The sequence below is a fragment of the Clarias gariepinus genome, chromosome 3, assembly GCF_024256425.1.
Source record: "Clarias gariepinus isolate MV-2021 ecotype Netherlands chromosome 3, CGAR_prim_01v2, whole genome shotgun sequence".
Lineage (NCBI taxonomy): Eukaryota > Metazoa > Chordata > Actinopteri > Siluriformes > Clariidae > Clarias > Clarias gariepinus.
This window is the reverse complement of record NC_071102.1, coordinates 8,306,672-8,334,412: the sequence shown is the minus strand read 5'-3', so window position 1 is coordinate 8,334,412 and position 27,741 is coordinate 8,306,672. Positions and strand designations below refer to the sequence as shown.

The 27,741-nt window shown below is 39.8% G+C and overlaps 1 protein-coding gene across 1 annotated transcript in view; it reads left to right on the top strand.

Moving 5' to 3' along the window:
- The window catches only part of uacab (uveal autoantigen with coiled-coil domains and ankyrin repeats b), a 53,215-nt gene that overhangs the window by 11,689 nt on the left and 13,785 nt on the right, over window positions 1-27,741 (top strand). The window contains exons 2-8 of the mRNA XM_053492325.1: window positions 15,360-15,490; window positions 19,164-19,252; window positions 19,571-19,635; window positions 21,905-21,962; window positions 22,233-22,303; window positions 23,199-23,305; window positions 23,645-23,823. Coding sequence (XP_053348300.1) covers window positions 15,360-15,490; window positions 19,164-19,252; window positions 19,571-19,635; window positions 21,905-21,962; window positions 22,233-22,303; window positions 23,199-23,305; window positions 23,645-23,823 — 700 coding nt within the window. The remainder of the gene's footprint in view (window positions 1-15,359; window positions 15,491-19,163; window positions 19,253-19,570; window positions 19,636-21,904; window positions 21,963-22,232; window positions 22,304-23,198; window positions 23,306-23,644; window positions 23,824-27,741) is intronic.

Sequence of the window (27,741 nt, the reverse complement as noted above, 5' to 3'; positions counted from 1 at the left end):
CGTGCGCACCCACATGCGCACCTTCATATGACCATGACTCATCGTTTCATCACTTCAGTAGCTCACTCACTTACTCCCTCATCATCTATACCGCTTTATCCTGTATTCAGGGTCACGGGGACCTGGAGCCTATCCCAGGAGGCTTGGTGCACGAGGCAGGGTACACCCTGGACTGGGTGCTAATTCATCACAGGCCACATACACACACTCTCATTCACACTCTACGGGCAATTTGCACACACAGACGGGAATCGAACCCGGACCCTGGAGGTGCAAGGCGACAGTGCTAACCACTACACCACTGTGCCGCCCCCTTCCATATTACTCCATGTTTCTTAATAATATGCAGATTAATAGAAAATTTATCAACGAGCTACATACCTTTTCAATATTAAATGTTTTGTAATGCATCGTTAAATTTATTATTATTTTTTTGATAGTTTTATAAGTGTGAACTTTGCACAGTAGCAGCAACAGGTTTCCCTGGTAACACGAGCACCTCAGACGGATACCTGCTGTGGAAATCTCACACTACTGAAATACACTTCTGTTGCATGACCCAGGAGCCAGAAATCTAGTTTTCTGATCCGTTGGAGCAAAATTCTCGATTGTGTCGTTTCTGTGTTGGGTTCGAGTGTGGATCAGAGAATAAGCTTTTATTCTGGGTTTCATGTCGTGCTAAAGCATATTATTATACAGCGATAAATAAATAAATGATTTAGTCAGGAATTTAGTGCATTGGTGGAAAATGAAGAGCATTGTGAGACTCCTGGGTATAAGAAAATGTTTACTTTATAATTTAAAATGTCTCTTATTGAATGGTTTTATGGTTAATTGCAATATTTATTTATTAGAGTAATAGGAACATATTTTAGCTTAGATTTCACAATTTTTTTCTTGGTAACCTTTTAGCTACTAGTTTTATTTTAAATTTCAGTACATTTACCCATTTCGAATAAATATGAGCAGAAAGTATTCAGAAACAATAATCACGTTCTAAATATAAACACGACAACAATGTTCCTGAGCATCTCTGGAACAACACTTTTAAATAAAAATAAATGGAAAATCCGTGTCGGTACATCTCCAGTCGAATCTCCTCAGGTGCAAGCAATGCTGCGAACCGACAGTTAAACTAATCTCATGCTAATGCTAATCCCGTAGCTAATCTCTAAAAAAGAAAGGAAATGAAAAATTGAAGCATGGAGATTCCCACACGAGCATTTCGACAAACCCAAACAAAATATAGAACACACCCGTAAAATCGTTTACTTATGTGTTTAGAGGAAGAACATTTATCTGAATGATCCCAAGAACACCTACAGAGGTGAGAGCGTCATGATACAGTATGGGACAGCAAACAGTACCGGGGTATCATAGATCATCAAAGCAAACAGGACTGGAGTGACGTTGGAGATGGGGTAAAATGAATTATTTGTTTGCATTTGAGGTGGTAAAGCCTTGCTGTTCCTGTATAATCCGGCAGGTGGCATGATCTAAACTAATGACACAGGACTGTTTGTTTAGAATCGTAACAAAATCTGGGAAAAATAAATTGAATCACAATGTGTATAGAATCATTTTCCCAGAATCATGCTCACAAAGTCCCAATTCACGTCAAAGCGCCTGGGTGTCATGATGTCATCGTATCAGATGATCACTGGCGATTCCCGTCACTGTGAGACGTGCTAGAGGAGAACTACAGCTGATTACAAAACTGAACTCGAAAATGAAAATGGACGTTTCAACAAACCCCCAGTGAACAAACTAAATTATTCAAAAATTAATAAACTGAATTTATTTAAAGCTTGGGGTCAGAGGTAGCTGACGTTGGTCGTTAAGGCGTTGGACTATGGCTCGGAAGATTCCAGGTTCAAATCCCACAACCAGCAAGTTGTCCCTGTTGGGCCCTTGAGCAAGGCGCTTAACCCCTCGACTGCTGACTTGTATAAAAATATATATCGCTCTGGATAAGGGCGTCTGCCAAATGCATAAATGTAAATTCAACCCAAGACTGGTTTTTAAAATGAGACACAATGAAATTAAAGAAATTTAATTTACCCATTCTTGGTCAAGAAGAATGGGTAAGAATGAAAACACAGCAACTGTTTATGCGGTGGAAGAATATGTATTATGGAGAGTATAGTGAGTGTGTGTGTGTGTGTGTGTGTGTGTGTGTGTGTGTGTGTGTGTGTGTGTGTGTGTGTGTGTGTGTGTGTGTGTGTGGGAAGTTTATGGTGAGGGGGATGTATGGGAGTCTATTGTGTTTCAGTGGTCAGGGATTAGTGACTGTGGGGGGACACAGCTTATCTCAGTGCTGATGCCACACACACACACACACACACACACACACACACACACACACACTGAGCTTTCCATCACAAAGACAGAGACAAAAACAATATTCTGCTGACCTGAGGATTGTGACGGTGTTAACAGCTGACCTACTAAATAGTTTCAATTGCATCATTTGTTCTTTGCACAGTTTAATGACATGCCAACAAATACAGGTTCTTTATTATTATTATTATTATTATTATTATTATTAATTTTACGTATAAACATTTAATTTTCTTTTTTTATTATTATTAATTTTATTTATTCTTTTTATTGGGTTCACCTCAAATAAAAAAATCTTAAAAATGTCTTGTAAAGCAATATTTTTTCCTTAATAAATTCTCTAATAAATACTTATACTTAAAATAATATAATTGCTCATAGTGATTGCCATTAATGCTGCCCTCTAGAGGAAAGTAAAGGTACAGCAATGCTTCTAAAAGCAAGAAATTTTAGATTTTAGATTTTTTTTTTCACACTAGAAGATGGAGTGGATGTGTAAAGAGGAGTAAATAACGGCTGAATAAATAAACAGGAAATCTGACAAGCCTGAACGGGTTTGTGCTTGTCGTTATCATCATGACTAATCATGAAAGAATCACAACACTACCGTATAACCAGGGTGTGAGTGAGTGTGTGTTTTATCATGTCTGACTTTGTCTGAGTGTGTCATCTAAGGCCATATCTTACATCTAGTGTTATCTGGTGGAGTTTAACATGCATTGTCTAAATTATTACTTGAGAAACTGGTGTAAGCAGTAGATGAGGTACAATGACGAGGTATCGATATTAGAATAATTTTGTATGTAAAATGTAGATGTCCAAAGACTGAAAGGCAGATTATGTTAAATGGCGTTTGCAATTGCTCATTGCTCGTGCATCTGATTGAGTGATGCATATAGCCACGCCCACCTCAAAGCAAAAGCACAGAATGAGTTAAAGAGTAAAAAAAAAAATGCTAGATGCAGTGACATAATATGGAACATAACTGCTCATAATGTCTCTTATACTCAATGCTTTGATTTCTTTTAAGCCGCAGATTTAATTTCAGGCAAATACCAAAGGATTGCCAAGATTTCATAAAATTCTGCTCGGCCAGTTTTGTCTGATGCTGTGACAATCTTGACGGACCTCCAGACATACAGAAATGTTTCTAAATTTTTTATGAAACGTAAAGATATTATTTAAAGAGAGTTCTGACCAATCTACAGACAAAACCTTTCTTTTATTCATATGGATATACACTTAGGTTGCTGTGAAGGACATGTTATTCATGTTTAAAATATTTATCCATCTATCTATCTATCTATCTATTTATCTAGAGTCAAAATTCATGTTTCTTTAAAGCTCTGAATAATTTAATTGAGATTAATGCGAGTATGGCGATTTACTCCTGATAGTGCAACCTTAGCCTTGAAACGCCATCATCATTTCCAGCACGTTGCCTTTTCTTTAAGTCTACCTCAGTTTGCTCGTTTCTTTAGCCACTTGACTCTGGTGTTAAATACTCATTAGAGCTTGTGGTTAATAAGCTTTTGCCGCCGAGCTGAGTTTCCTGGCTCGTGGGAAGCGGTGACCTTGGTCATGTAAATATTGTTTTAGCGGCAGCACATTCCTGCGTTTCTGTGGGCGCGTTCACAATCCAGTGGCTAAAATCTTTTCATTTATTATAAACTTTTATTATTTTCAGTTTGGTTCCAAATTTCAACCTGACCTGATTTTTTAAATTTATTTATTTTTTATTCGCCTGTCTGTCTGTCTGTCTGTGCTGTAATCTGCTTATGTATTTTATGCTGTAATCTTGTTTATTGCAATAATGTTGAATGAAGATGGTGTAATACTTGGTCATGTTGTAGCTGTTTCCTTGTCTCACCCCTTTTTTAAAATATATATTTCTTAAGTCCCTTCATACCAGTCTGTTTTTTCTCTTATTTTTGTTTAATCTCTATTATTTTCTTTACTCCATCATTCAGTCTTACTTTACCACATGTTTTTGTCACTTTCCTTTTCCTGCGAGTTTCCTCGGCATTGCCTGTACCTCTCTGCCACTATGTCCACCCTGACGTTACTAAGTCCTCATTCCTTTGTCTGTGTCCTGCAGCAGCACTTATCCATCTCTCACTTCTCGCTCCTGAGTGATTTCTCTTGTTGTCTAGCTTCTCGCCTTCATGCCTGAGTAAGCAGGCTGCGGAGCATGTGAGGTCGCCCAGAATCATCCATGGCATCCAAAATATTTGCATCCGCAGTCTGTGTGAAAAGTTTCCTCCGCTAATCTAATCGTCAGGATCTGATCACTCGCATGACAGATGTTGAAAAACCAAGCCAAGTCTCATTTCCTTTCAGCTTTCCTTGGTGGAATGTGCTCTCTCCTGTACAGTCTCTCTGATTCCAGTTGTCCCTGTTCTGCTGATTAAAGGTAGAGATGGCCAGACAGGACTGAAAATGTGAGATCATGAGTGTGTTTAATACTTACAGTACATACCACATGGCGTACAGAACCATTCTAGCTTTCACTAGTTCTGGGTGATTTTCAGAATTTTAAAAATTGTTCCAATCAAAACTGTACATATTACTGTATGTCACATGTAGGAGCTAACTAACCACGGAGTAAAATAACTGGTTGAATAATCAAACGCATCATAATATGTTGGTATAAATTGTATTTGTGGAAATCTATAAAAATATTAAAACTGTACATTGATCATGATATTTGTGAAAGAATTATTTGGGGGGGGGACGCAAGATGAGTAATAAACCACACCAAGATGGGTTTTGAAATTTTTTGTCTGTTTGTCTGTTTTTGTCTGTTTTTGTGCACGCATCACGTAAGAACGGATTTGAATAGGGTTTTCACAGGTGTATTTGGCCAAGCTTTAGCCAACACATAGGCTTTGTTTCATCGCAATCGGCCTACGGGAAGAGAAGATGCGTTACTTTTTTGTGAAAATTTTTATCATAAAAAATACCTTAGTTTATCTCAAAATTCAACAGATGATGCTGTACATTTTTTTTTAAAATTATATATTCTCTTATACTTGTGCAATTGAAATCGACTTAATAAGCTAAATTTCGCATCTTCCTCCCTCAGTAACATGTAAAACTAACTGATGACTTGCTAAGACCCGTTTCAGGTGCTGTTTCACTGGAGCTTAGATTCCTACTGTAAAACTCGTAGGTCTGGTGAGATTTGATCATCGTGGTTCAATCCAGAGCTTAGTTAAACAGTATTGATATTGGTTTCATCTGGGTTCTTCTCACCTTCCAAAAGTGTCATCTGATCTATTGGTGATGCTAAATTACCACTAGGTGTGAATGAGTGTATGAATGTGTGTGCATGTTGCTCTGATGTTCCATCCAGGATGTTTTCTCGCCTCACTGCTGGAGTTCCTAAAATAGGATCCAGATCCCCTACAAGGCTGAGCTGGATAATGTCCATGAAGATTAATCCATGAATAAATGAAGTAGTGGGTCTTGGCAGGGTGACCTGATTATGTGGTGTTCCTGGTTTTCAACCCTGGTCTCTTGGTGGTCAGTAACAATCCAGGATCTGAGGCGATGGAGGAGGCTGATGCATCTTAATATAACCCGGCTGGCGGAAATGGGGGAAATGGCAGGGAATACACTGGCCCCGGGGTCGAAGGTCAGACAGTTCTGATGCTATAGAACAGCTGTCTCGTCTCTGCAAGTGTACATACTTTCCAAAAAAACAGGAGGTGGTCGGTCAGCTTGGTTTTCCCCCTTGGACGCAGTTCTTCACTAATGGATATTTCAGTCCCGGACTTTTCGTGAACCAGACAGAAACTGTCCAGGGAGTTTATAACCGGACACTTGCTGCCCTAGTTTTCTTTTTTTTTATTTATTATTTTTTTAGGGCTGAATGAAGCAACAGGTACCAAAAAATCATTGATTTAATCATTCCTGATTGTTCTGGCCACTTGGCCTTTAATAACATGTGAAGGTATTCTAGAGGACTTTGTTATACATCATATTAGTTTTTTTTCAAGTGTGTATGAGGGAGAGTGAAAGAGAGATGCAACAATCAATAGTGTGCTGAACTCAGGCTGGCATTGAGCTCTTACGATTACATAATGGTAACAACTTGGGTGTCTCTTATGCATGGTGAGTGTATCCATGTTGCCATGGTAGCAGTTTGCCAATCACGGAGCTCAGTCATTGGAGACGGCACATCGCCTGTAGCGGTCTCTTTACAGCTAGTTTACATACCGACGCGGGCCTCCCACTGCTACTCTCGGCCTTTCCTTGGCATACCACCGGGCAGGCGTCTGGGTGCACACTTGCCTAAGATCATCAGCAATCTTGACCTAAATGTGGGGGTGAGATGTCAGAGAAGGGGTCCAATTAAAGCACCTATTTAGCCAGCAGCATAACGACAGGCTGTATAGATATCTGCTTATAGTCCCAGTGTAACCTGGAATTAGCTCTCAATTACTATGGTAGAGTCTCTAATCACGGGTTAGGCCTCGGTCACTGCTGTGTAATCAGGAGCTGTGTATTAATGAATAACCCACAATTGTTATCCAGCAACTGTTGACGCTACAGACGGATTAGTTGCAATCAGTGGGCGAGGGATAGAACTTATACATTTGTTTTATTGACATGTTAATTAGGTGTTGGCCGAGTCATTTAGCATTTCAACAATTATCTGTTCTGTGTCTCGATGCAATTTATAAGACTGAAGCCGTCTCGGTGATGAGCATTCTGAGCAACCGTGCTTTATGCACCACAAGCCTGGTGCTGCTGAATCGGGCCTTCAGGTCAGTTGAGATTTGTTTATTTTACTTTACAGAACTTCAGAAATATGTTATATTTATTTATTTTTTTAAGTTTAGAAGAAATGCTACTGTGATATCCTTGATGATAGTTCTTTGATAAGGTTACGTCGCGTGACAAGCCACGAAAGCGCCAAGCAGCTACCACTGCCAGTCACAACAAAAACAAAGAAATAAAAGTGAAGATGGAAGATGAGGTGCGAGTGAAATTGAGGTTGGGAATTTACATCATTAAAAGAAAAAAGGTCAGGCTGCCAAATCTAATGTTTTAGCATTCTTTTCTTTGCACAGCAAACGTAAAAACGCTAAATGAACATTTCCGTGTGATAAATGAAAAAACATGTCAGTGGTTATTTAGCTGTAAGCTGTAGGCCTGCCCCATACAAATCTAAAATAAAAAATAGTTTAGCCTAGATTACAAACGCTGCTTTGTAAATGTTAAAAATGTGTATCATTGTCTTATTTGTATGACCTGATTTATCGTTCATGTCCATAATCATATGTTGTTTCCAAGCACTTTCAGGCTGAAATAAAGGCTGTTTTCATTTGAATTACAAAGCCTAGTATGTTTATTTAATGGTCGCGGGTTGGAAAAATACCCGACCCACGCTCACTAGTGGTTAGCACTCGTGTCTTGCACCTCCAGGATCCGGGTTTGATTCCCGCCTCGGAGTTTGGAGTTCTCCCTGTTCTTAGTAGGTTTCCGCCGGGTACTCTGGTTTCATCCCACAGTCCTAAAACATGCAGATTAGGCTAATTGGCATTTCTAAATTGTCCGTAGTGTGTAAATGTGCCCCGCACCCTGTCCAGGATAAATCTTTCCCGTTTGTTTTTATTTCCGATAAAATATGTAATACAATATTACATACATGTATTAAATTACTGTGCAATATTTACAAATCCTGTTGGGTCATATTTGGTGTGCAATAATGCCATAATGGCATATTTAATGTATTCATTTATGGTATTCAGAAGTTTAGTATGCAATACTCGATAACAACTGTGAGCATCTGTAACCAAAAATAAGCAACTTCCCTCTGGGATTAATAAAGTTCTTTAAATCTCAAATCTTTTGCCCCAAGTCTTCTGCTATAGGCTCCAGACTACATAATAGACTAATAAAATTAAACACATGCTTAAAGGCATTGAACTGAACTCTAAACATTGACAACTAGATTTAATTTTTTATACAAATGTATATCAGTGTAAAATATCAGTTATCAGTCTCCTACATGACTAATCAACCCTGAAAAGCATCATATCGGTGGAATTTCAGCGATTTCAAAACATTTCTAAATAAAAATTTAGGCTGGAAATTTACAACTTTACAGAAGTGACAAAATAGAATTAAGATTGCAATATCTAAACTACACAGGATTTATAGAATGTACAAAATAGAATGTAAAACTGTGAGGAATGAAATTGTATAGAAATATAGAAGTGTGAAAATATAGCGCGTGGGTTTTTACAGCAGCAGGATGATTGAAACATGAACCATGAAATAATGTGCGTCAGTTGCAGTGTGATTGTCCATGTTCCAAAGTGCAAGTTTGTCCTCATTTTATGTGTAATTGAGCAGTGTGCAAACAAGAAGACGAAATGAGCAACATGATGAGCAGTGTGCAACGTAGCGAGTAATGTGCCGCATCCTGGGTCTGATGTGCAAGAAGTAATATAGTGCGTGTGTGTGTAGGTGTGTTGTGTAAAGAAAATTAATATGAATATTAATAGAATGTGTTATTCGTGAAAATCTAATAGTTTGACACAAAAGCAGTTATCGTGTCCTTAAGAGAGTGCAGGAAGACCGACTAATCCGTTTCCACAGCATCACCTTTTAATACTTTGCAACACCTCATTAGAGCCAGAACAAATAACCGATAAGTGCCAGACCTATCTAGTGTTGCCATGTGCCCACATCAGCTTCCTGAGGGCACGTACAGGGCAGGGCACGTACAGGGCAGGGCACGTACAGAGCAGGGCACGTACAGGGCAGGGCACGTACTGTCTGAGTGTGTGAGTTGAGTTAAGTTTGGGTTGAGATCTGGTATATTATATTTAAGAGCGGTGATATTTTTTATTGCATAAGCAGTGATTATATACGGTAGAGGTTTGTATAATACAATGGATACAGTTATTGAAACATAAGTCTTATATTCTTACATAAAAAAAAAATTCCTAAAGATAATGTAAAAGAATTAAAGAACTTTTTTTTTAAATAATTAATGCGTGCAGGAAAAGGGTATCATGTATTTTCCATACATTTATTTATTATTACTCTTTTTAACCTATTTTTAACTATCCACTCCTGTTATTTTCTTGTAACTTATTTCTTTTTAAGCTTTTGCATACAAATGTAAATATTTCATCCCAATAAAGCACCTTTTTGAGTCTTGAAACTCTAAGGGTTTTTGATCTTTTTGTTAATTTCTTTATGTACCCAAATAGGGTTGACTTCTGTGGCCAGGTTTACATATTTCTGTTTTGATGCTGAAATCATTCCAGTGTACTTAATACAAGAGTGAGTCAAAAATTATCCGCACTTTGGCTGTAGAATGAGAGAAATAAATTAACTTTAAGAAAATGCAAATACATAATTTTCGTCTTGCTTTTCAGTTCACTTTGTCCATCCGTAAACAAGCTTACCTTCATTTCCTCTTTAAAAATCTTTTAGGCTGCCCCGCGAGCCTCCACTGCACCGCTGTCATCAGAAGTGAATCTTTGTTCTCATAGTTTTTCATAGGGACCAAACAGATGAAAGTCTGATGGAGTGAGATCAGGACTATGTTTTGCGGTGTAAAAGCGTCCCTCTTAAAGTTTGTGTCGGCTGTGTTGGGTAGAAGTGTACAGATGTGCATTGTCATGCAAGATCATGACGCCCTTGAACAGCTTTAGGCTTCAGCGTTTTAATAAGCATTTTTATTTATTTAATAAAATTGATAAATAAATAAATACAGGTAAACCCTGTAATCGATTTCTTGAGACATGAGTTTATGAACGAGAGGTAATCTTAGCAAATCTTTTAGCTGCTTTAAAACGTTTGCACATAGTTTGTTTTTTAAACTCAATTTAAACAGATTTTTTTCTTCTTTCTGGTTGATGAGAGTAAGGGAATAAAACGTCCGTGCTCATATCCTGATGGTGGTGTGAGTAGACCGATTCCCTCCTGTTGTTTTTTTGTGAGCTGTGAATTATCTCCTGTTAGAAGGTAAAGCATGAGATGAGTAATCAGGAGCAACAAACACCATGGTGTGTGTATATAAAAACAAGGCGACTGAGCTCCTGTTCGAACCTGTCCTATAACTTCTGGGGATGTTTCGCATGAGTCAGTGATGCACAGAGGGCTGTGATCCCTTGCGGAGAAATGATCTCGGACCATATCTTAATCTCGATGTACGATTTCTTGTCATTGTGTACCCTCAAGGCAAGTGGACTTTGTGCCAGAAGAAACAACTGATGGTTTTGTGTATCTGCACTGGTCTTGATTGTTCTCAGATACGTTTGTGCAGGACATGTCGAGTGTAGTAAAAGGAAAGGGAAAGTACTTCTGGTTTGGAAAGGTGTTGAAATGAAGTATAGGACAAAGAAGCACTTAGGATGTCTCGCAGCCTGGTCCAAGACGCACAAATTAGGCTAAATGTCAAGAAAGGAATTATGATTTGATCTCTTTTAACTTGCATGGCCGTATATCGGATATATATATATTAGTGCTGTCAATCGATTTAAAAAAATTAACTAATTAATCGCACAATTTTTTGCAATTAATCGCGATTAATCACAATTAAAAGACTGAAACTTTTTGGATATGTAAATGTAAATAATTAATGTAAACTCAAGACAATGAAACTATTTAAATTTAAATATGATTGTTTTTGGAATTTTTGTTTAACTTGTAACACAGATTTTCTCATGTAAACAATATACCTGCAATAAACCATCAATATCCTCCAAATTAACTGTTGGCTTGAAAGCCATATTTATTACAGAAATAAAAACACAGGTATGTGCCATTTGTGTCATTTGAATTTCAATACAATCAATGCAATTTACATTGGCGAGGCCCTGTAAAGATTGATTTGGTGGGGTGTTTTGCTTTTAAGTGATATGTCAAAGACGAATTACTTCTCTGGTATTTAAATTCGGCTTTGCAAAATGTACAGATTACTTTTGTTTTATCCACAGAACCATCCGGCAGAGTTTTATACTGAAACTTTCCGTCTAAAAGTCCTTCCTTGGTCTTATCCATACTTCTTTGCACGTTGAACACACGTCAGCCACAACAGGAAATTTAAAAAACTGCAACCGCGTTAATTGCGTTAATTTTTTTTAATGCGTTAAATATTTCAAATTAATCGCATGCGTTAACGCACTAATTTTGACAGCACTAATATATATATATATCTGATCTAGGACTACATATGAACGTGACTCAGATCTGATCTGAAAACATCCTATTTAGTGCATTCAGACTCTTTCCTTTACACTTTACCTCCTGGGTAGTGTTGCATTACAAACGCCTGTTAAAGGTGCTACAGTTTTTGCTTTCCTCACTCCGTGCTTGCATGAACACTTGACATTAACATGGCTGTGCTTTTCATGATCATGTACAGTATGTTGGCTCAGCTGTCTCCTTCACTCCCGTGTTAATCTGGCAGTAACGCTGTAAACCTGTGCCTGCCTGCTTGAGCTCTTCCACACTCTTGAACATGTCGTCTAAACATACACACGCTTGACCTCTACTCCAAGAGCTTTTCTGCGAAGAAAACGTACAGACGAGACGAGAATGAAAATGACCTGTTTTGACCTGAGGACCCTTCTGCTTGCCTTTGCTCTGGGGTTTATCGTATAGTTGGAAGTTTATATTGAAACAAATTCAGGATATTTTCACCTTATTGATCATGCGTCTAAAATCTTCAATGTACCCAAATCGCCGGTCAGAGTCGTATACCCCTGTGCTGCTGGATCAGTACACTGAGACAGATTTTAAGCCTTTTGCTTTTTTCGTCTCTGGGAGTATAATCATTACTCACGTGAAATAATGTCAATTCCAAGACTCTTGAATTTCTTAATAATGGGACTTGCATTGGACCAGGGCAAATTTTTCTATGAAATAACATTGATGGAAATGGTGTCCTGTGACTCACCTACAGTATGTTATCTAGTCTGTAGAGTTTGCATGGTCATGTGCGCATTTATTTGTTTATTTGTTTCATGCACCTGCTTGCAATGGGTGTGGTTGGACTTAATCACTAAGAGGTTGTCTCTTAGGGTCCACATACTTTTGGCCATACAGTGTGACAAGTTTAAATAGCGAACATTTTCCGGGAGCATGAAAGAACCAAAGTTACAGCAACAGTGGCGCCTGTCATTAGGTGGGATATATTAGGTCACTAAGTCAGCTAGTTAGTTTCTGTTCATTTATGTTGTTAAAGTTATGTTGTATGTAGCACCTTGGTCCTGGAAGAACTTTGTTTCGTTTCACTCTGTACTAAACTGTATATGGTTGAAGTGACAATAAAAGCCTACCTGACTTGACTTTTAGGCAGGCGGTCAAGATGCTATGACTAGTATATATTTTCGATATAAGTCGAGTTATGTATCCGTTCCTGTTCTATGCATGAAAACGTCAAGACGCTGTTGACTATCGATTGAGCAAACCTATTCCTGGGGAGCTCGTTGTTGTTGTTATTTAGAAGGTTCAAGCTCAGCAAAACTACAGGCATCTGCACGTGCGAGTGAAAAGCGTAAACTGTTACCAGGTGTCTTCTGTTTTTATTAAATGCAATAAAATCTTGCACTGCTGTGCTTCCTCAGCGTGAGCTCTTTGTGATGAGAAGAATAGGAGCGCAGTCGATACTGAAATAATGATTTAAAACCCTTTGCTTACGCCTAACAATAGCAGGTGAATTATGGCGCCGGTGTGAGATAACCTGCTGCAAACAGAATTCATGTTTATGAGTCAAGTCAAATATAAGCAAAGTCATCGCAGTGGATTATAATAATAATAATAATAATAATGATTTAAAGGTTTAACTGGTGGTATTAATGCGTTCAGACTGGGGATTGAGCTTGAAGTGCTTGAAGTGTGTGTGTGTGTGTGTGATATCAGGACGTCATGTCTGGCGGTTTAATACGGTTGTTGTCGCAGATTTAAACACCTCAGCCATCATTCATTCATGCTCCTTTCAGCAAGACAAAACAAAAATACATGCGCACATACATGCATGTGCGTATTTATAAGAGCAGATATAAGTACGTGTCCATTTCTGTTCCCTTTGTCTCCGTGTTGCGGAGCAGGTTAGCAAGTAACCCCTCTCCCCCCACCCTCCCCCTGAGCCCCTCATATGGCTCGTTCAGTGTGTGAAGAGATCGTCACATGTCTCATGAAGATTACTGCCACTCAGTCGGCTCCACTACGACTCGGAAGAGGGTGCATGTAACACGAATCCCCCCTGCCACTGATGCAACGTGTAAATTAAACACCCAGCAGCAGCAGCACCCCATGCCTTTCCCGCAACCCCCCCATGTTTTTCACAGTGTCCCGATTTGAAAGATGACATCTCTCGTTTGAAATAGATTTTATATGCCGTGTTTACCATGAAGGTGCAGAGAGAGGGAGATGGAGATGAGAGGGCTTCGCAGATTCCCAGACAGCCGCTTGTAAAAAGGCCGACACCTAATCCGGCTACTGTGCGTCTGGATCGGCGGCTCGGATCACGAGAAGAGAAAGTTTGTGAAAGGTGTAGACTGCTTGCTTCAGCAGGTCGTCCAATAAAGTGGGTTAGAGCCAAACGTGTAATCTGTTATGGGTTAATATTTCTAGGTGTGTGTGTGTGTGTGTGTGTGTGTGGGTTTCCTCCTGCTTGGCAGGCCTCCGTCTTGACTCTCCGCCACCGCTGCGGTTACTCATGGGCCGAGCATGTCAGGATGGGTTATTCTTAGCGCCTGTTCCCCAATCAGTCATTGGAGAAGTGTTTGGGGGCCAAAAAAAAGGTAACCAGTCAGAAGGCCCTTCTGCACAATGTTTACCGGGATATTTTCGACCCTGAAGAGATCACATATTTACCACCAAGAGCTGCACGACCTCGCCATTTAGCGCAGCGAGGTGAGAAAGCCCGAGCACTGAGGAAGAGCAGTCTATCTATCCATCTGTTTATCTACAAGGAAAAGCGTGAATTTCGCCTGAAAAACAAAAAGGACAGGACAAAAGGAGTGAGACTTATTGCTCGGAGGAGGAGCTGCTGTCCCAGGGCTGGACCCTGCTCTGCAGCAGCTCCGTGCACAGGCGTGTGCGAGAGTGTATGCGAGGACGTGATGAGAGCACGGGGAGAGGCTGAGGCTCGGGGAGGAGCGAGCAGACTCGGCCGAGGACTCTCGGGTCTCGGTGAGGCGCAGGCAGCCTGCTGGAGCGCGGGACTCGATTAAAAGGGATAAAACTCACACACACTCGCTGGTAGAGTGAACTTTCCCACCAACAGGGGCGACTTTGGTCTTTTGCTCCTCTCTCTCTCTCTCTCTCTCTCTCTCTCTCTCTCCCTCTCCCTCCTGAGCTGCTGTGTAAAGGATCAGCATCACCGGCACCATGAGTCGATGGCTTAAATGCACCTCGATGTACTTTGTAGGTATCAAATGGACACGAGGATTGGTTTAAGATTTATATCAGTTATGTACATCTTTCTTATAATAGTTTGTAACTTTACTTGCGAAACTTGTTTTTGTGTGAGAGACTGTTTGTGCTCATGCTTGTGTATTTGTGTGTGTGGTTTTTTTGGACTGACCTACTAAGCCGGAGAGACTTATGACTTTCTCCACAGCAGCTAGGAATCCTGGAATGTTCCTGGAGAACGCACTGTTGGTTCGGAGCGATATTTTCAGCCTTGGGATTTCATGACTTGTTTTAACTTGTTGTCAAGTCGCATTCCTGCACACAATTTCATTTTGCAATTGTTTTTTTCACTCTGTAACAGTTTTGAAATGCAAATGTTCCCGATGGTGCTATTAGAGAGCTGGTATAACCCCATTCCAAAGAGCGCAAAGTTCGTTTTCTGTCTTGACAGCTATTCATAAAGAAGAAGAAAACAAACAGCTTTTTAAAAAAAAAAAAAAAAAAAATTTTTTTTTTTACTCAACTAACAAATCCGGCCGTTAAAACCATAACACAAAGTGTCTGATGTGCTGTACGCCTTCCACGTTACTCCAAACGTAATGTCATGACCTCGTTTTCCTGTTTTGCAGAACACCGACTGGAACAAGTACGATGATCGGTTGATGAAAGCCGTAGAAAAGGGGGAGGTGGACAAGGTGTCGGCCGTCCTCAGTAAGAAAGGGATCATCCCCACCAAACTGGATGTGGAGGGTCGGTCTGCGTAAGTGCACACACACACACACACACACACACACACACACACACACACACACACACACACACAATATAAACCATTTCGACAGGGTCAAACAGAGAGTTTTAATTAGCTCCATTTAGGTGTTAAAGGTTAACAACGTCTGTAGGGAGGATTTTAATCCGCAGCCAAGTATCTGTCTGTCTTGCATTATTCAAATAAACAATCCTGTTTCTCGTTCTCTTTCTTGTTAATCATGAAGCAAAGCCTTAGATCGATCTTTTACTTAAAAGAGCAAATGCAATAAATCTCTCATCCTTCTGAGGAGTTGTGTTCAGTTCAGAGGGCTGATTCCTAACTTTGTGTGTGTGTGTGTTTATGCAGAGGCACATGGGAGTAATTATAATCTTTTCAAAAGGACTGGTATTTACAGAATCCTCACTGGCCTGTGTTTGTGTCTAATCTGGGCTGAGGCTTTCTGTGTCCAACCAGAGGACACGGATCTGTCCAGAACGGTCGCTGTGGAACAGAACCACTCAACCCGAAACGTCTATACGGTGAAGAAGGGAAGCAAAAAGCCAGCAGAGATGCGTGGATCGTAAACCAATCCTAGATGCATACACTTTAAGTCACGACTCAGAGAAAAAAAAAAAAAAAGTTAAATGCTCTTTAATACTTTCCACTTTGAATCCCCATGGAAGTAAAACTAGGACAGAGGGTTCCAAGCTTCAGATTAATTTTAACGCCAGATTTGTTTTGCTTTGCGATCATAACCATAAGATGTTTCCACCCCTTGGGTATTTCTATCCCTGTGTGTGTGTGTGTGTGTGTGTGTGAGAGATTCTTCCCGTGAGCCGGCATTGAGAAGGGGCCTGCAGTCGTAATAAAGCTCAGGAATTTCTCAAGCCTAAATCAAGTGCGTTCAGCACCGCCGAGTCGCCAGGGTGGCGAGGCAGCGTAACGGAGCCGGAGGTAACAAACACTGTCTAAAATACGAAGCACGCTCGTCAGCAGCAAACCTGCAGCACGGAGACCTTCCCGTTACGTCTGAGGTCAAGCGCCGCGAGAGCGTGCAGGGCCACACGTTTTTCGGGCTTTTCAGATGTAAAGGATTCCATCGCTCATATATAGAATCGGCCACACACACACACACACACTGATTTCATGTCTCGTCTCCCTGGGAGTGATGGTTTTGACGGACACGGCGGCTGTGGAGACCACAGGGAGGGTGCGCCGTAGTCCAGCTGCAGTTGCGGGTCACTATTTTAGGTGGGATTATACAGTACAGTAATAAAATGTGTTTAGCCTGGCCCACAGGGGAAGAAGAGAGGATGTGGATGTGCGTGTGGGGGGAGTGGAGAGCTGGGGGTTAGGGGTCGGTGCACATCCATCCGATTACCATTGCTAATCCAGAATTAACAGACTGGGAACGTAACCTGCATCTTTTTAACGTGGTCTTTTTGGAGACAGCTTGCATGTCCCATTATTCCCAGTATCTTACCAAGCTGCTTATCAAGCAAATCTGGAAGATGACAGTTTTTTTTTTTTTTGTTTTTTTTTAACTTAATTGTTAGTTCAAAATTATGCTTTCGAAATTCCTAAAGTTATGAGAATAGCGTTGCTAGGTAACGGAGGAAACTTGGCTCAGAAGCTAAACTAGCTAATGACCATGGCTAATTCTTTTGTTGTATACAAAGACCATGTCAATGCAATGTTGCATGAGCAGCAGCATGTGTTGCTCAATTGAAAAAAAGACACTTTTTCACAGTTTCGGTTACTGATACTACAAGAACCTCCTGGTTTTTGAGATTGCGAAACATAACTTATTCACTTATAAATTAAAAGCATGTGTAAACGTAACATCGCCTCCATGACCCCTGTTTAAAGTCTCGTTACGCGTGTGTGCAGGGGTTTAATTATTATTTCTCTGGGTTTTGCTCTCGGTGTGAAAATTAATGATCAGGAATGTTCAGACTGACTGATCCGGCGTTGTAATGTGCATGTTCACAGGGTCATGTTCTTGCATTTGGGGGGTCTCTTAAGCTCCAGCGCATACACACGCACACACATCGTTTCAGAGTCTCTAAAAATGTCACGCATCCAGCTGAGGCATGGAAGGAGCTGGAGCCAAGCTAGAATGACACGTCTGGGTTCCGAGCAGACCTCTCGTCTCTTCGCCTGTCAACGACGCGGCTGCTCTGACAGCGAATGAATGGACACGTCCTGCGCGCAGCGGGTCACGGTGCTTTTCCCGGCCTCCGCGGCCATGGTTTACCACAATGAAGGGTTGTCTGTCTCCAAGACCTCCCAAGCTTCTTAAAAGGACGTGCACAGAGTGGTGCTTGTGGAGTTTTTTTTTTTTAATAATGTTTAGAAGGAAAAAAAAGAAAGAAACCAAATGCTGGTGTTGTCCTGACACACACTGTCCTTTTGGTTCAGGACATTGAGCAGCTGTTTTTCTCTAGTTTGAGCAATTCAGTGGGTTTCCTCCAGATGCTTTTATATTTTGTTTTTGCAGTAGATCATCCAAGGCATGACGACTTTCCTAAGCGTTGCAGATTACGATCCCATGACGGACTTGTAACAATAGCTAAAAATCATTCCGCTCCGTTATGTGACAACAATAGCTCCCGAACGACATGATGTAACCGTAAGCCGGGGAGCAGACAGCATGCCACTCGGGGTTCATGTTACGTTGGGGTGGAATCTCTCCACTTATCTACTGCTTTTGCATCTAGACCCGTGGGTCAGGGCTGTGGCATACCCAGAGTTCTTCTCAGCACAGCTTTTAATGACAGTTCCCGAAGTAATGTGGCAGCTCGTGTGACTTCCCGCACCTTTGAGCGCTAGGGCAGATAAGCCCCGTGTCCAGCTCGAACCTGCTCAGCGTTCTACGGGTGGTGTTGACTGTTATGAAGGCTTTGGTATGAATAGTATGCTATCGCAATGAGGCGCTGTGGACGTGAACGGGATGCTTTAATAGCTTTTTAACCTTCACATGTCTGTACAAAATATAGCATGCAGTTATTCCAGTAGTCTAAATCTAGAATAGCATTATCGGTCCGGTTCTCCTCAAAGGAAACAAAAAAACAGACTTTATATAAATGGAAATTAAGATGGAATAATTAATGATAAATCGGTATGTGATAACAGATATTCTGATATAACATGCTGTTCTGTGGGCCGTGTTCAGAGGGTGTACTGTAGGTGGAGGATCGAGTTTCCCATCATCCTGTGTGAATGCTGATGTGGCCGTTTACAGCAGGCATCACTTTTCAGCATTACATTGCCCACTTTATCACTTCAGCTACCAATCTCATGCACTTTCTCTAGTATTTCTTCAGGAGGATATAACTGTATTCAAATTCGTTGCTTTCACCTTGATTTACCTCTAGGTTCACCCTCATATTCTCTTTCTCTTTCACATTCTTTCTGTCTCTCTTTCTTTTTCTTACTTTCTGTTTTACTGTCTCTCTCTCTCTCTCTCTCTCTCTCTCTCTCTCTCTCTTTCTTTTTGATGCTCTGCCTTTCTAAGTTTTTTTATTACCCTTTCTGTTTGTTTTTTTTGTCAATCTTTCTGCCTGTTTTTCTCCTTGTCTGTCCATCTCTCTCTCTCTCTCTCTCTCTCTCTCTCTCTCTCTCTTTCTCTCTCACCTTGTCTTTCTGTTCATCCTCTCTCTCTTTGGTCCCCTCTCTGCAGTTTTCATCTTGCTGCCGCCAGAGGACATTTGGACTGCCTCAGCGTCATCCTCAACCATGGTGTTGACGTCACAGCCAATGATGCCACAGGTATTAAATTCTCCCTTATATAAAATAGAATTAATGTGCATTTACAGTATAGTAAACACTTCACCAGGGAGTCTGTAAGATTTATTTTTAAGAACACAATAAACATTACCAATCATTATACAACGGACGACTTTGTAAATACTGTCGATGCACAAACTGTTAAGGTTTAAAAGTCAAAAGCAGCTCTCATTATTAAAAAAAACAGCTTGTGATACCAATAGTTTTTTATATATATATATATATATATATATATATATATATATATATATATATATATATATATATATATAAAAATAAATGATGCTTTTATCTTTACAGGAAAAAATGCCTTACACTTAGCAGCCCGGAACGCACAGTCATTGTGTGTGCAGAAGCTTCTACAGGTGGTGTGTTCACTATAAACTTTTTATCTGTATACGCGTATATGTGTGTTTGTGTGCGCGTATATGTGTGTTTGTGTGTGTGCATGTATAGGTATATATGTATGTGTGTGTAAAAAAAGGCTCTCATGGTACTTTGTCCAGTGCTGAATAGGACAATGGTGGGAAATGTGCTCTTGTCAATCAGGTCCACTCCATCAGCTTTAAAAAAAATAAATAAATAAAAAAAAGCATAGGAGTGCATTCTGTAAAACTCATTATATGTTATAAAGTAGCTGAAGCACAAAGGACAATCTAAAGTGCATAATGGATATCCTTTAACCTTATATGTGCAACCTTACTTGTTGTTTTCCTAATGATGGATTTCTTTCTTTCTTTCGAGAGCTCTTCGCTCAGGCCTGTCACGTCACATTGGCGCATCAATTTAACATCCTGTCATCTGATAATTATGCTGCAGAGATTGTGAAGGATTGAAGATCCAATTGACGGTTCAGAAAAGGCAAAGAGTCACAAATAGGCTTTTTTCGTTTCATATCGGCTCTTTTTCTGGAGTGGAAAATTAAAGATTGACCATCTGTCACTTTTTGTCATGGCCAAATCATTGCTTTTAAACATTTTATTAACGTAATGTTAGGAAATCTTTTCCTTTCCTTCTATAGACGTAAGGATTTTACGGCTAAATTTAAAGAAACGGCGGAAATCACAAAGTTATTCATGTATGTTTTAGACACACACACACACACATCCTATCTCATCTATGTCGATGTAACCTGTTCCCCTTCTCCACCTAATGTGTGTGCTAAAAGCCTTCGAGATCTCTCGAGCGTTTGAAGTGTTGACAGGGCCTATCTCCAGTCAAACCTCCCCTCTGTATTCCTGTGCCGTCATCACAGAGGCCCCGCGTAACCCGAGCCGCTGCATTTAGCCCACCTCGAGTGGCTCGTACTACCCAGGGTGCAGTTAACAGCTCAATCATGTGACCACGCTGCCCGTTTGGGAAGCTGTTGCTGGAGAGAGAAGGAACGAGTGAGGAAATGATTAGGATAGTATTATGGTGAGTCAGGATGGCCAAACAAACTTAAAGCTTAAAGTTGGCAGAAGAACGAGAGGAACAGCGTGAGAATGAACATGATTGAGGATTTAAGCTCTGGGACAGAATGTTCAGCAGAGCAGCATTAAAGCAACACTTTCCTGTACTTGATCTGCAGCCGACTGTTAAAGACAGACAAAATGTTAAGAAAAGTCATAGATTTGCAGTTGAGTTAACTTGTACTGTAATGTAAGCCTTCTGTTATGCTACAAGATCATGACTTTATTCGACAGATATGCTGTATGTCATATTTCTAAAGTAAGGCCATGTGATGCAAATAATTTTCTCCCTTATTTAGTCTTGGCCAGTGTCCAGCTACCAGTTGGGTCTCCCCTATCATAAAGCAGCTGAAAAAAACCAAAAAACCTCCATGGAAATACTATACACCTGGCAACCCTGCATGCATCATGCATTATTTATATCGTGGCCAAGAAATGCAAAATATAGTTAAAGATGAAAACACAGCACAAGCAATATCAGGATCACATGAATTCTTATTGAACATCACACGCTCGCTGCTGATTGGCTACTGTGTGGGGTGAGACCACAGGATAATACTTTATAGCACTACAATCTCAACAGATTAGTTATGTAAGATCAAATAGTTTTAGACAATAGAATAATTATTAAAATTATACATAATAACTGTTATATTGTAAATGCGTTGCATCACTTAAAAACACACGTGCATGCTTTTATAGAGTACAAACATTATATATATATATATATATATATATATATATGACTTATGGAACATTATTATGCTAAAAAAACGTAATGCTTAGCTGTTTATGATTTATCCATTAATGAATCATAAACATCCCTAGTAAGGACTTTTTGTGCTTTGATTTACTATTGATGGGGTTTATTTAATGGCCAGTTTTGTATTTTCTTATTACAGTATAATTACTAGTAATATTGCACACAATAAGGGATGTGCAAATATTTAACCTTCTTAATGCATTAAACCCCATTGTAATGACAGCACAGACAGTGATAGTTTAAGATATCTTGTATACGCCTAAGAAACATCTTCTCTTTTAGATTAGGGGGGGAAAAGCCAACAAAGCAAAAAGGCTGACTAGTCATTGTACTTGAACTTGTGGGTTTGTGTAGCGTAGTACTGTAGACAAAGTGGAAATGCTGGTGAAAGACTGTAAAATCATTGTGTTTGTGTTGCAGCATAACTGCCCTGTTGGAAATGTGGACCTGCAGGGAAGAACAGCCCTGCATGAAGCCGGTGAATAGCACTTCATTCTTTCCCCCTCTCTCCGATCTTTTGTCTCGCTGACCTTTTCCTTTCTCTCACACTGCTGTAGCGAACATGCTGACTTTCAGCAAACTCAGAGTAATGAAAGGCTAATAGGAAAAGCAGGACAAGTTTACATTTTATCATATAGTAATAAATGAATTAGATTGTTAGGAAAAACATACAGAGTATGATCAGCAGCTCCTGATCTTATTTGTTTTGTGATCCATCCATCATGTCGCTGTCATTTTCTATCCTCAGTCATGGCCGGCTGCTCCTCTAGCATTAAGCTGCTGTGCGACGGCGGGGCTTCAGTCAACGCTGGTGATTTTGTAAGTATCAATTAAATCAAAAATTAAAACAGAATTTCCCCTTTTACCCGACTTAAGATTGATCGTGTATTCTAGCTCACTGCAATACATCAAAGTCTTATCATTATGCTTCAGATTGTGTTTACACTTGCATTAGAATTATTTGGGAGACTTTCTTATCCAAAGCTTTTGAGTCTCTATCAGGCAAACAAAAGTGTGCGCTAAAGAGAAAACCCTAAGCGTTTTTTCGAACACTTCTGAAACACCTTGAGTAGTTTGTTAGGAAACTTATCTTTTGCATTATAAATATAATTGTGCCGTCAGTCTTTAAGAAGTAGGGCAGGATTCTACATTCTTATTGCACCTTTGGTGACGTGCTAGGACATAGCGTGGGAAATGTTCATGATGGCGATTAAGTGCCTTTTCCATGTTTAAAGGCTTTTCACACTACATGTGTCTGCTGTGACTATATGCAGAATGCAGCACCTGTAATGATGCCTATTACCATCACACTGACTTTGTCCTTTTAAGTCTTTTTGATTAAAGTAAAAGCTAAAGATTGGAAAAACTACAGTACCGTGCAAAAGTCTTAGGCACCATGTTATATGTTTATCACGTCTGCATAATTATGTACAAAATCACTCAGTTCTTCCACAAATAACTTAAACATTAATAAATAAGTATATGGAAATACTGAATGATTTTGTAAATAATTATGCAGACATGATAAACATGTATAACAAAATTGGTGCAGCATATAATATGGTGCCTAAGACTTTTGCACAATACTGTATAGTATATAGTATATAGTAATATAGTATATGTCAAACTTCTAACCTGTAAATCAGATTATAGTTATTCTGGAGATTGAACATTTTGGTCAGTGATTGTTGAATGTTACCCTGTATGTTTGTAGGAGGGGAAGACACCGTTGGTGCTGGCCACGCAGATGTGTCATCCCCATATCTGTCAGCTCCTGCTGGACCGAGGAGCTGACGTTCGAGTGCGTGACAAGCAGAACAAGTAAAGAAATCTTACTCGAATGTTCTCATTTAGGCCTGTGTTTAGGGTTTAATAGAGATGCACGAATACATTTTCATATGCATACATTACATATCCTGGAATTTCCTTCGGGATCAGTAAAGCATCCATCCATCCATTAATACTCACCTGTGGATGTTTTATGTCTGCATTGTAAACTTACCTCTGGGCAGCTTAGACCTCCAAGGATGCTCAGGTTTTCAGCTTGAGTGGTGCTGTCTGAAAATTAGTTTTTTAACCTCTTAAAAAAAACAAGGCCAAAAGGGATCCTGATTTCGGCATACACTATTGTTTTTATATAAATGCGATTTGCTCTTGTAGAACTCCCTTGATCCTGGGATGTGAACATGCCTGTAAGGACGCTGTAGAGGTTCTGCTGAAGAGTGGAGCTGATGTCACCGCTGTGGACAGCTTTAGCCATGACAGCTATTATTATGCCAGACTCGGCAAAAACCCGGAGCTCATCAGCCTTGTTAAAAGCTACCTGGATAATGCGAAAGGTAAAATCACCTCACTGAGCATCGACGTATTTGTGAATAGCAAGTAACAGGTTAGAGTTCTATCTTAATTAGTACAGCCAGGGGGGGTTACAGTAGAAAGTGCTGATTGTTCTTTTTTTTATGTATGATTTATTTATAACAAATACACAACACAAAACAAAAACAATCGAAACATACAAAAAACACAATCACACAAGACAATAGAAAGATACACTACAATAAAAAGTTATGGAAAGAATTACAGGAACAATAATATTGGAATGAATAGCATTATAAGGACAAGTGAAACAGAGTACAACGGGGGGAAAAAGAAGAAAAGAAAAAAATAATAATAATAAAAAATAAATAAATAAAGGGGGGGGGGGAGCACAGACATACATGCCAAAGTCTTCCTAAACTACTGCAGAGTCGGTGAACCGAAGAGATTCAACATAATTAAGAACAGGTTGCCAAATTTTAGAAAATTTAACCTGAGTACCACGTAGTGAATGTTTAATCTTCTCCAACTTCATAAAAGTAAGGGCATCTTTTATCCAGAGAGATCGAGTAGGGGGGTTAGAGCCCTTCCAGTGCATTAGAATAACACGTCTTGCCAGAAGAGTAAGAAATGCAACAAGTTCAACAAAGTAAGAGGGCATGGAGTATCCACTGGGTAAAACCCCAAACAGGCCAATCAAAGGTTCCGGGAGGATCTTAACTGAGGTAATGGCTGACAGAGAGTCAAAGACAGATGTCCAAAATGAGAATATAACCGGGCATGACCAAAACATATGGATGAGATCAGCAGGATCACAATGACATTTATCACAGTTAGAGAGAGTGCCAGGATATATACGAGCCAGTTTACTTTTGGACCAGTGGACTCTGTGCACCACTTTGCACTGCAGAACTCCATGACGCGCACAGATAGAAGAGGCATGTATTCTTTTCAAGACTAGCTGCCAAACCGAAGGACTAATATCAATACCAAGGTCTACGGACCAAACATAACGCAGACCATCTGAAGCAGAAGAATTAATTGAGAGGGCAGTAGAATATAATTTTGAGATCGCACCTTTAATGTTAGGATCCAACTTAAGAACAGAATCAAGTGGGTTAGAAGAAGGAATAGCAGGGAATGTGGAAAAGTTAGTTCGAGTAAAATCCCGGGCCTGTAAGTATCTGAAAAAGTGAGTGTTCGGTAGATGAAAAGCATCTTTTAATTGGTCAAAAGAAGCAAAGATACCATTAATGTACAGATTCTCTACTGAAACAATCCCGTAATCTTTCCAAATCCCAAAGGTTTTATCTGTAAGAGAGGGAGGGAATAAAGGATTTAAGTGAAGGGAAGATGACAAAGGTATGGCCTGGAGTCCAAAGTGTCGCCTAAATTGGGTCCAGATCTTGAGACTGGCTTTAACTATAGTATTTGTGGAATATGATGGAGCATGTAGTGACAACGGAAGGCACAGCAGAGAAGTAAGAGATGAGGGAGCACAAGAGGCAGCCTCAATTTGCAGCCATGGTGGTGGTTTATTGCTAAAACACCACCAGTACAAGATGGAACGAATGTTTGCAGCCCAGTAGTAAAATAGAAAGTTAGGTAATGCTAAACCGCCCATATCTTTAGTTTTTTGAAGGATATCTTTCCGGATTCGGGGGACCTTTTTATTCCATATAAAGTGAGAGATGCAAGAGTCGAGTGAGTGGAAAAAATGTTTAGGTATATAAACAGGCAGACATTGAAAAAAGTATAAAAATTTAGGGAGCACATTCATTTTGATACAGTTTATGCGGCCGGCTAAAGATAAAGGTAAAAGAGACCAACGTTGGGTGTCATGAGTCAGTTTGGCCTGAAGTGGGGAGAAGTTAGCTTTAAACAGATCCGAATATTTTCTAGTGACCCAGACACCTAGATATTTGAATTTTTCCAGGGAGACCTTAAATGGTAATAAAGAGAAAGTATAAGACAAAGCTGCGTCATTAAGGGGCATAAGTTCACTTTTGTGCAGATTCAATTTGTAACCAGAAAATTGGCCAAAGTTCTTCAGCAAGTCCAGAAGTGAAGGAATGGATCGATCCGGGTCTGAGATAAACAGTAAAAGATCATCTGCATATAAAGACAATTTATGCTCAGTACCTCCTTTGAAAACACCCTGAATCTGACTGGTTCTAAGGGCAACTGCTAAAGGCTCAATGGCGATGGCAAACAGCAAGGGAGAAAGCGGGCAACCCTGCCTGGTCCCACGCTTCAGAAGGAAATAGTCAGAGAAATTATTATTTGTACGAACCCGGGCCAGGGGGGATGAATATAAGAGCTTTATCCAAGAAATAAATACATCACCGAAGCCAAACTTTTTAAGAGTAAAAAAAAGGTATGACCACTCCACACGGTCAAATGCCTTCTCTGCATCCATTGAAATAATAAATTCGGGAATGTCTAAAGATGAAGGCGAATAAAGAATATTTAGTAGCCGTCTGACGTTATGAAAAGAGTGCCTGTTTTTAACAAAACCGGTTTGATCTGGGGAGATGATTGACGGCAAAATAGCCTCTAATCGTCTTGCCAGTATCTTTGCTAATAACTTTACATCAGCACAAAGCAAAGAGATAGGACGAAAGCTACTACAAAGAAGGGGGTCTTTATCTTTTTTAAGTAAGACGGAGATGGTGGCTTGACGCAGTGTGGTAGGCAAAATGCCAACCTGTAACGATTCATTAAACATCCTTAACAATAAAGGGGAAAGTTTGTCCGCGAATGTCTTATAAAATTCCGCAGGAAAGCCATCAGGTCCAGGACACTTTCCATTTTGCATTGTCATTAAAGCGCCTTTAAGCTCCTCGACTGTTAATGGTTCATCTAGTCTAGCTGACATTACCGGATCAATAACAGGAATGTCCAAAGGTCTAAAGAAATTGTTCAGCTGACTCTCATCAAATAGGCACTCGGAGGTATAAAGTAAAGTGTAGAAGTCCCTAAATTGGTTATTAATGGCTTGAGGATTTAATGTAATACCAGTATTAGTTTTAATTTGCGTAATATTTTGTGATGAAGCTGATTGACGAATTTGATGAGCAAGCAACTTACTGGGCTTTTCTCCAAATTCATAAAAATTATGATGTGTTTTTTGAATCAATTCTACAGCCTCCCCAGAGGACATAACATCAAACTCCGCCCTTTTAATGAGCAGGTCTTTAAGTAGATCGGGGTTCGGTGAGTCTGCATACCTAGTTTGTAGCTCCGATATAGTCTTAGTGAGAGAAGCATGTTTTTCTGCTGTGAGCTTAGTTTGAAAAGCAGAATAAGATATTATCCTCCCACGTAAAAAGGCTTTACATGATTCCCAAATTGTCGATGCAGATGTATCAGAGTTAACATTTGTATCAATGAAGAGATCTACACTATCATTGATAGCTTTGATAAAGTCAGGTTCAGTGAGAAGTAAGGGATAAAAGTGCCAAGGGGAGCGTGACAAAGGTTTGCCTGGGAGTAAAATGTCCATTACGACTGTAGCATGGTCAGAAATTACAATGGGATTATAAAAGCATGAACTGACTGCGGAGAGTAATTTATCATCAATGAGAAAGTAATCTATTCTAGAAAAGGTGTGATGAACCTGAGAGAAAAAAGAGTACTGCCTGGCATTAGGGTTGAAATAACGCCAGACATCAAAAACTACATACTGCTCCATGAACATTTGAATAATTTTGGCAGATTTTGATGCAACATTTTTACTAGATGTGCGGTCAAGAGTAGGATCAAGGCAACAGTTAAAGTCTCCCCCAAGAATAAGTTGACTGGAGTTCAGATTGGAAAGAGCAAAAAAAAAGTTTTTGAAGAAGCATTCATTGTCCCAGTTAGGGCCATATACATTTGCCAAAGTCAAAGAGAAGCCATCTATTTTACCTACAACAATTATAAACCGTCCATTCGGGTCG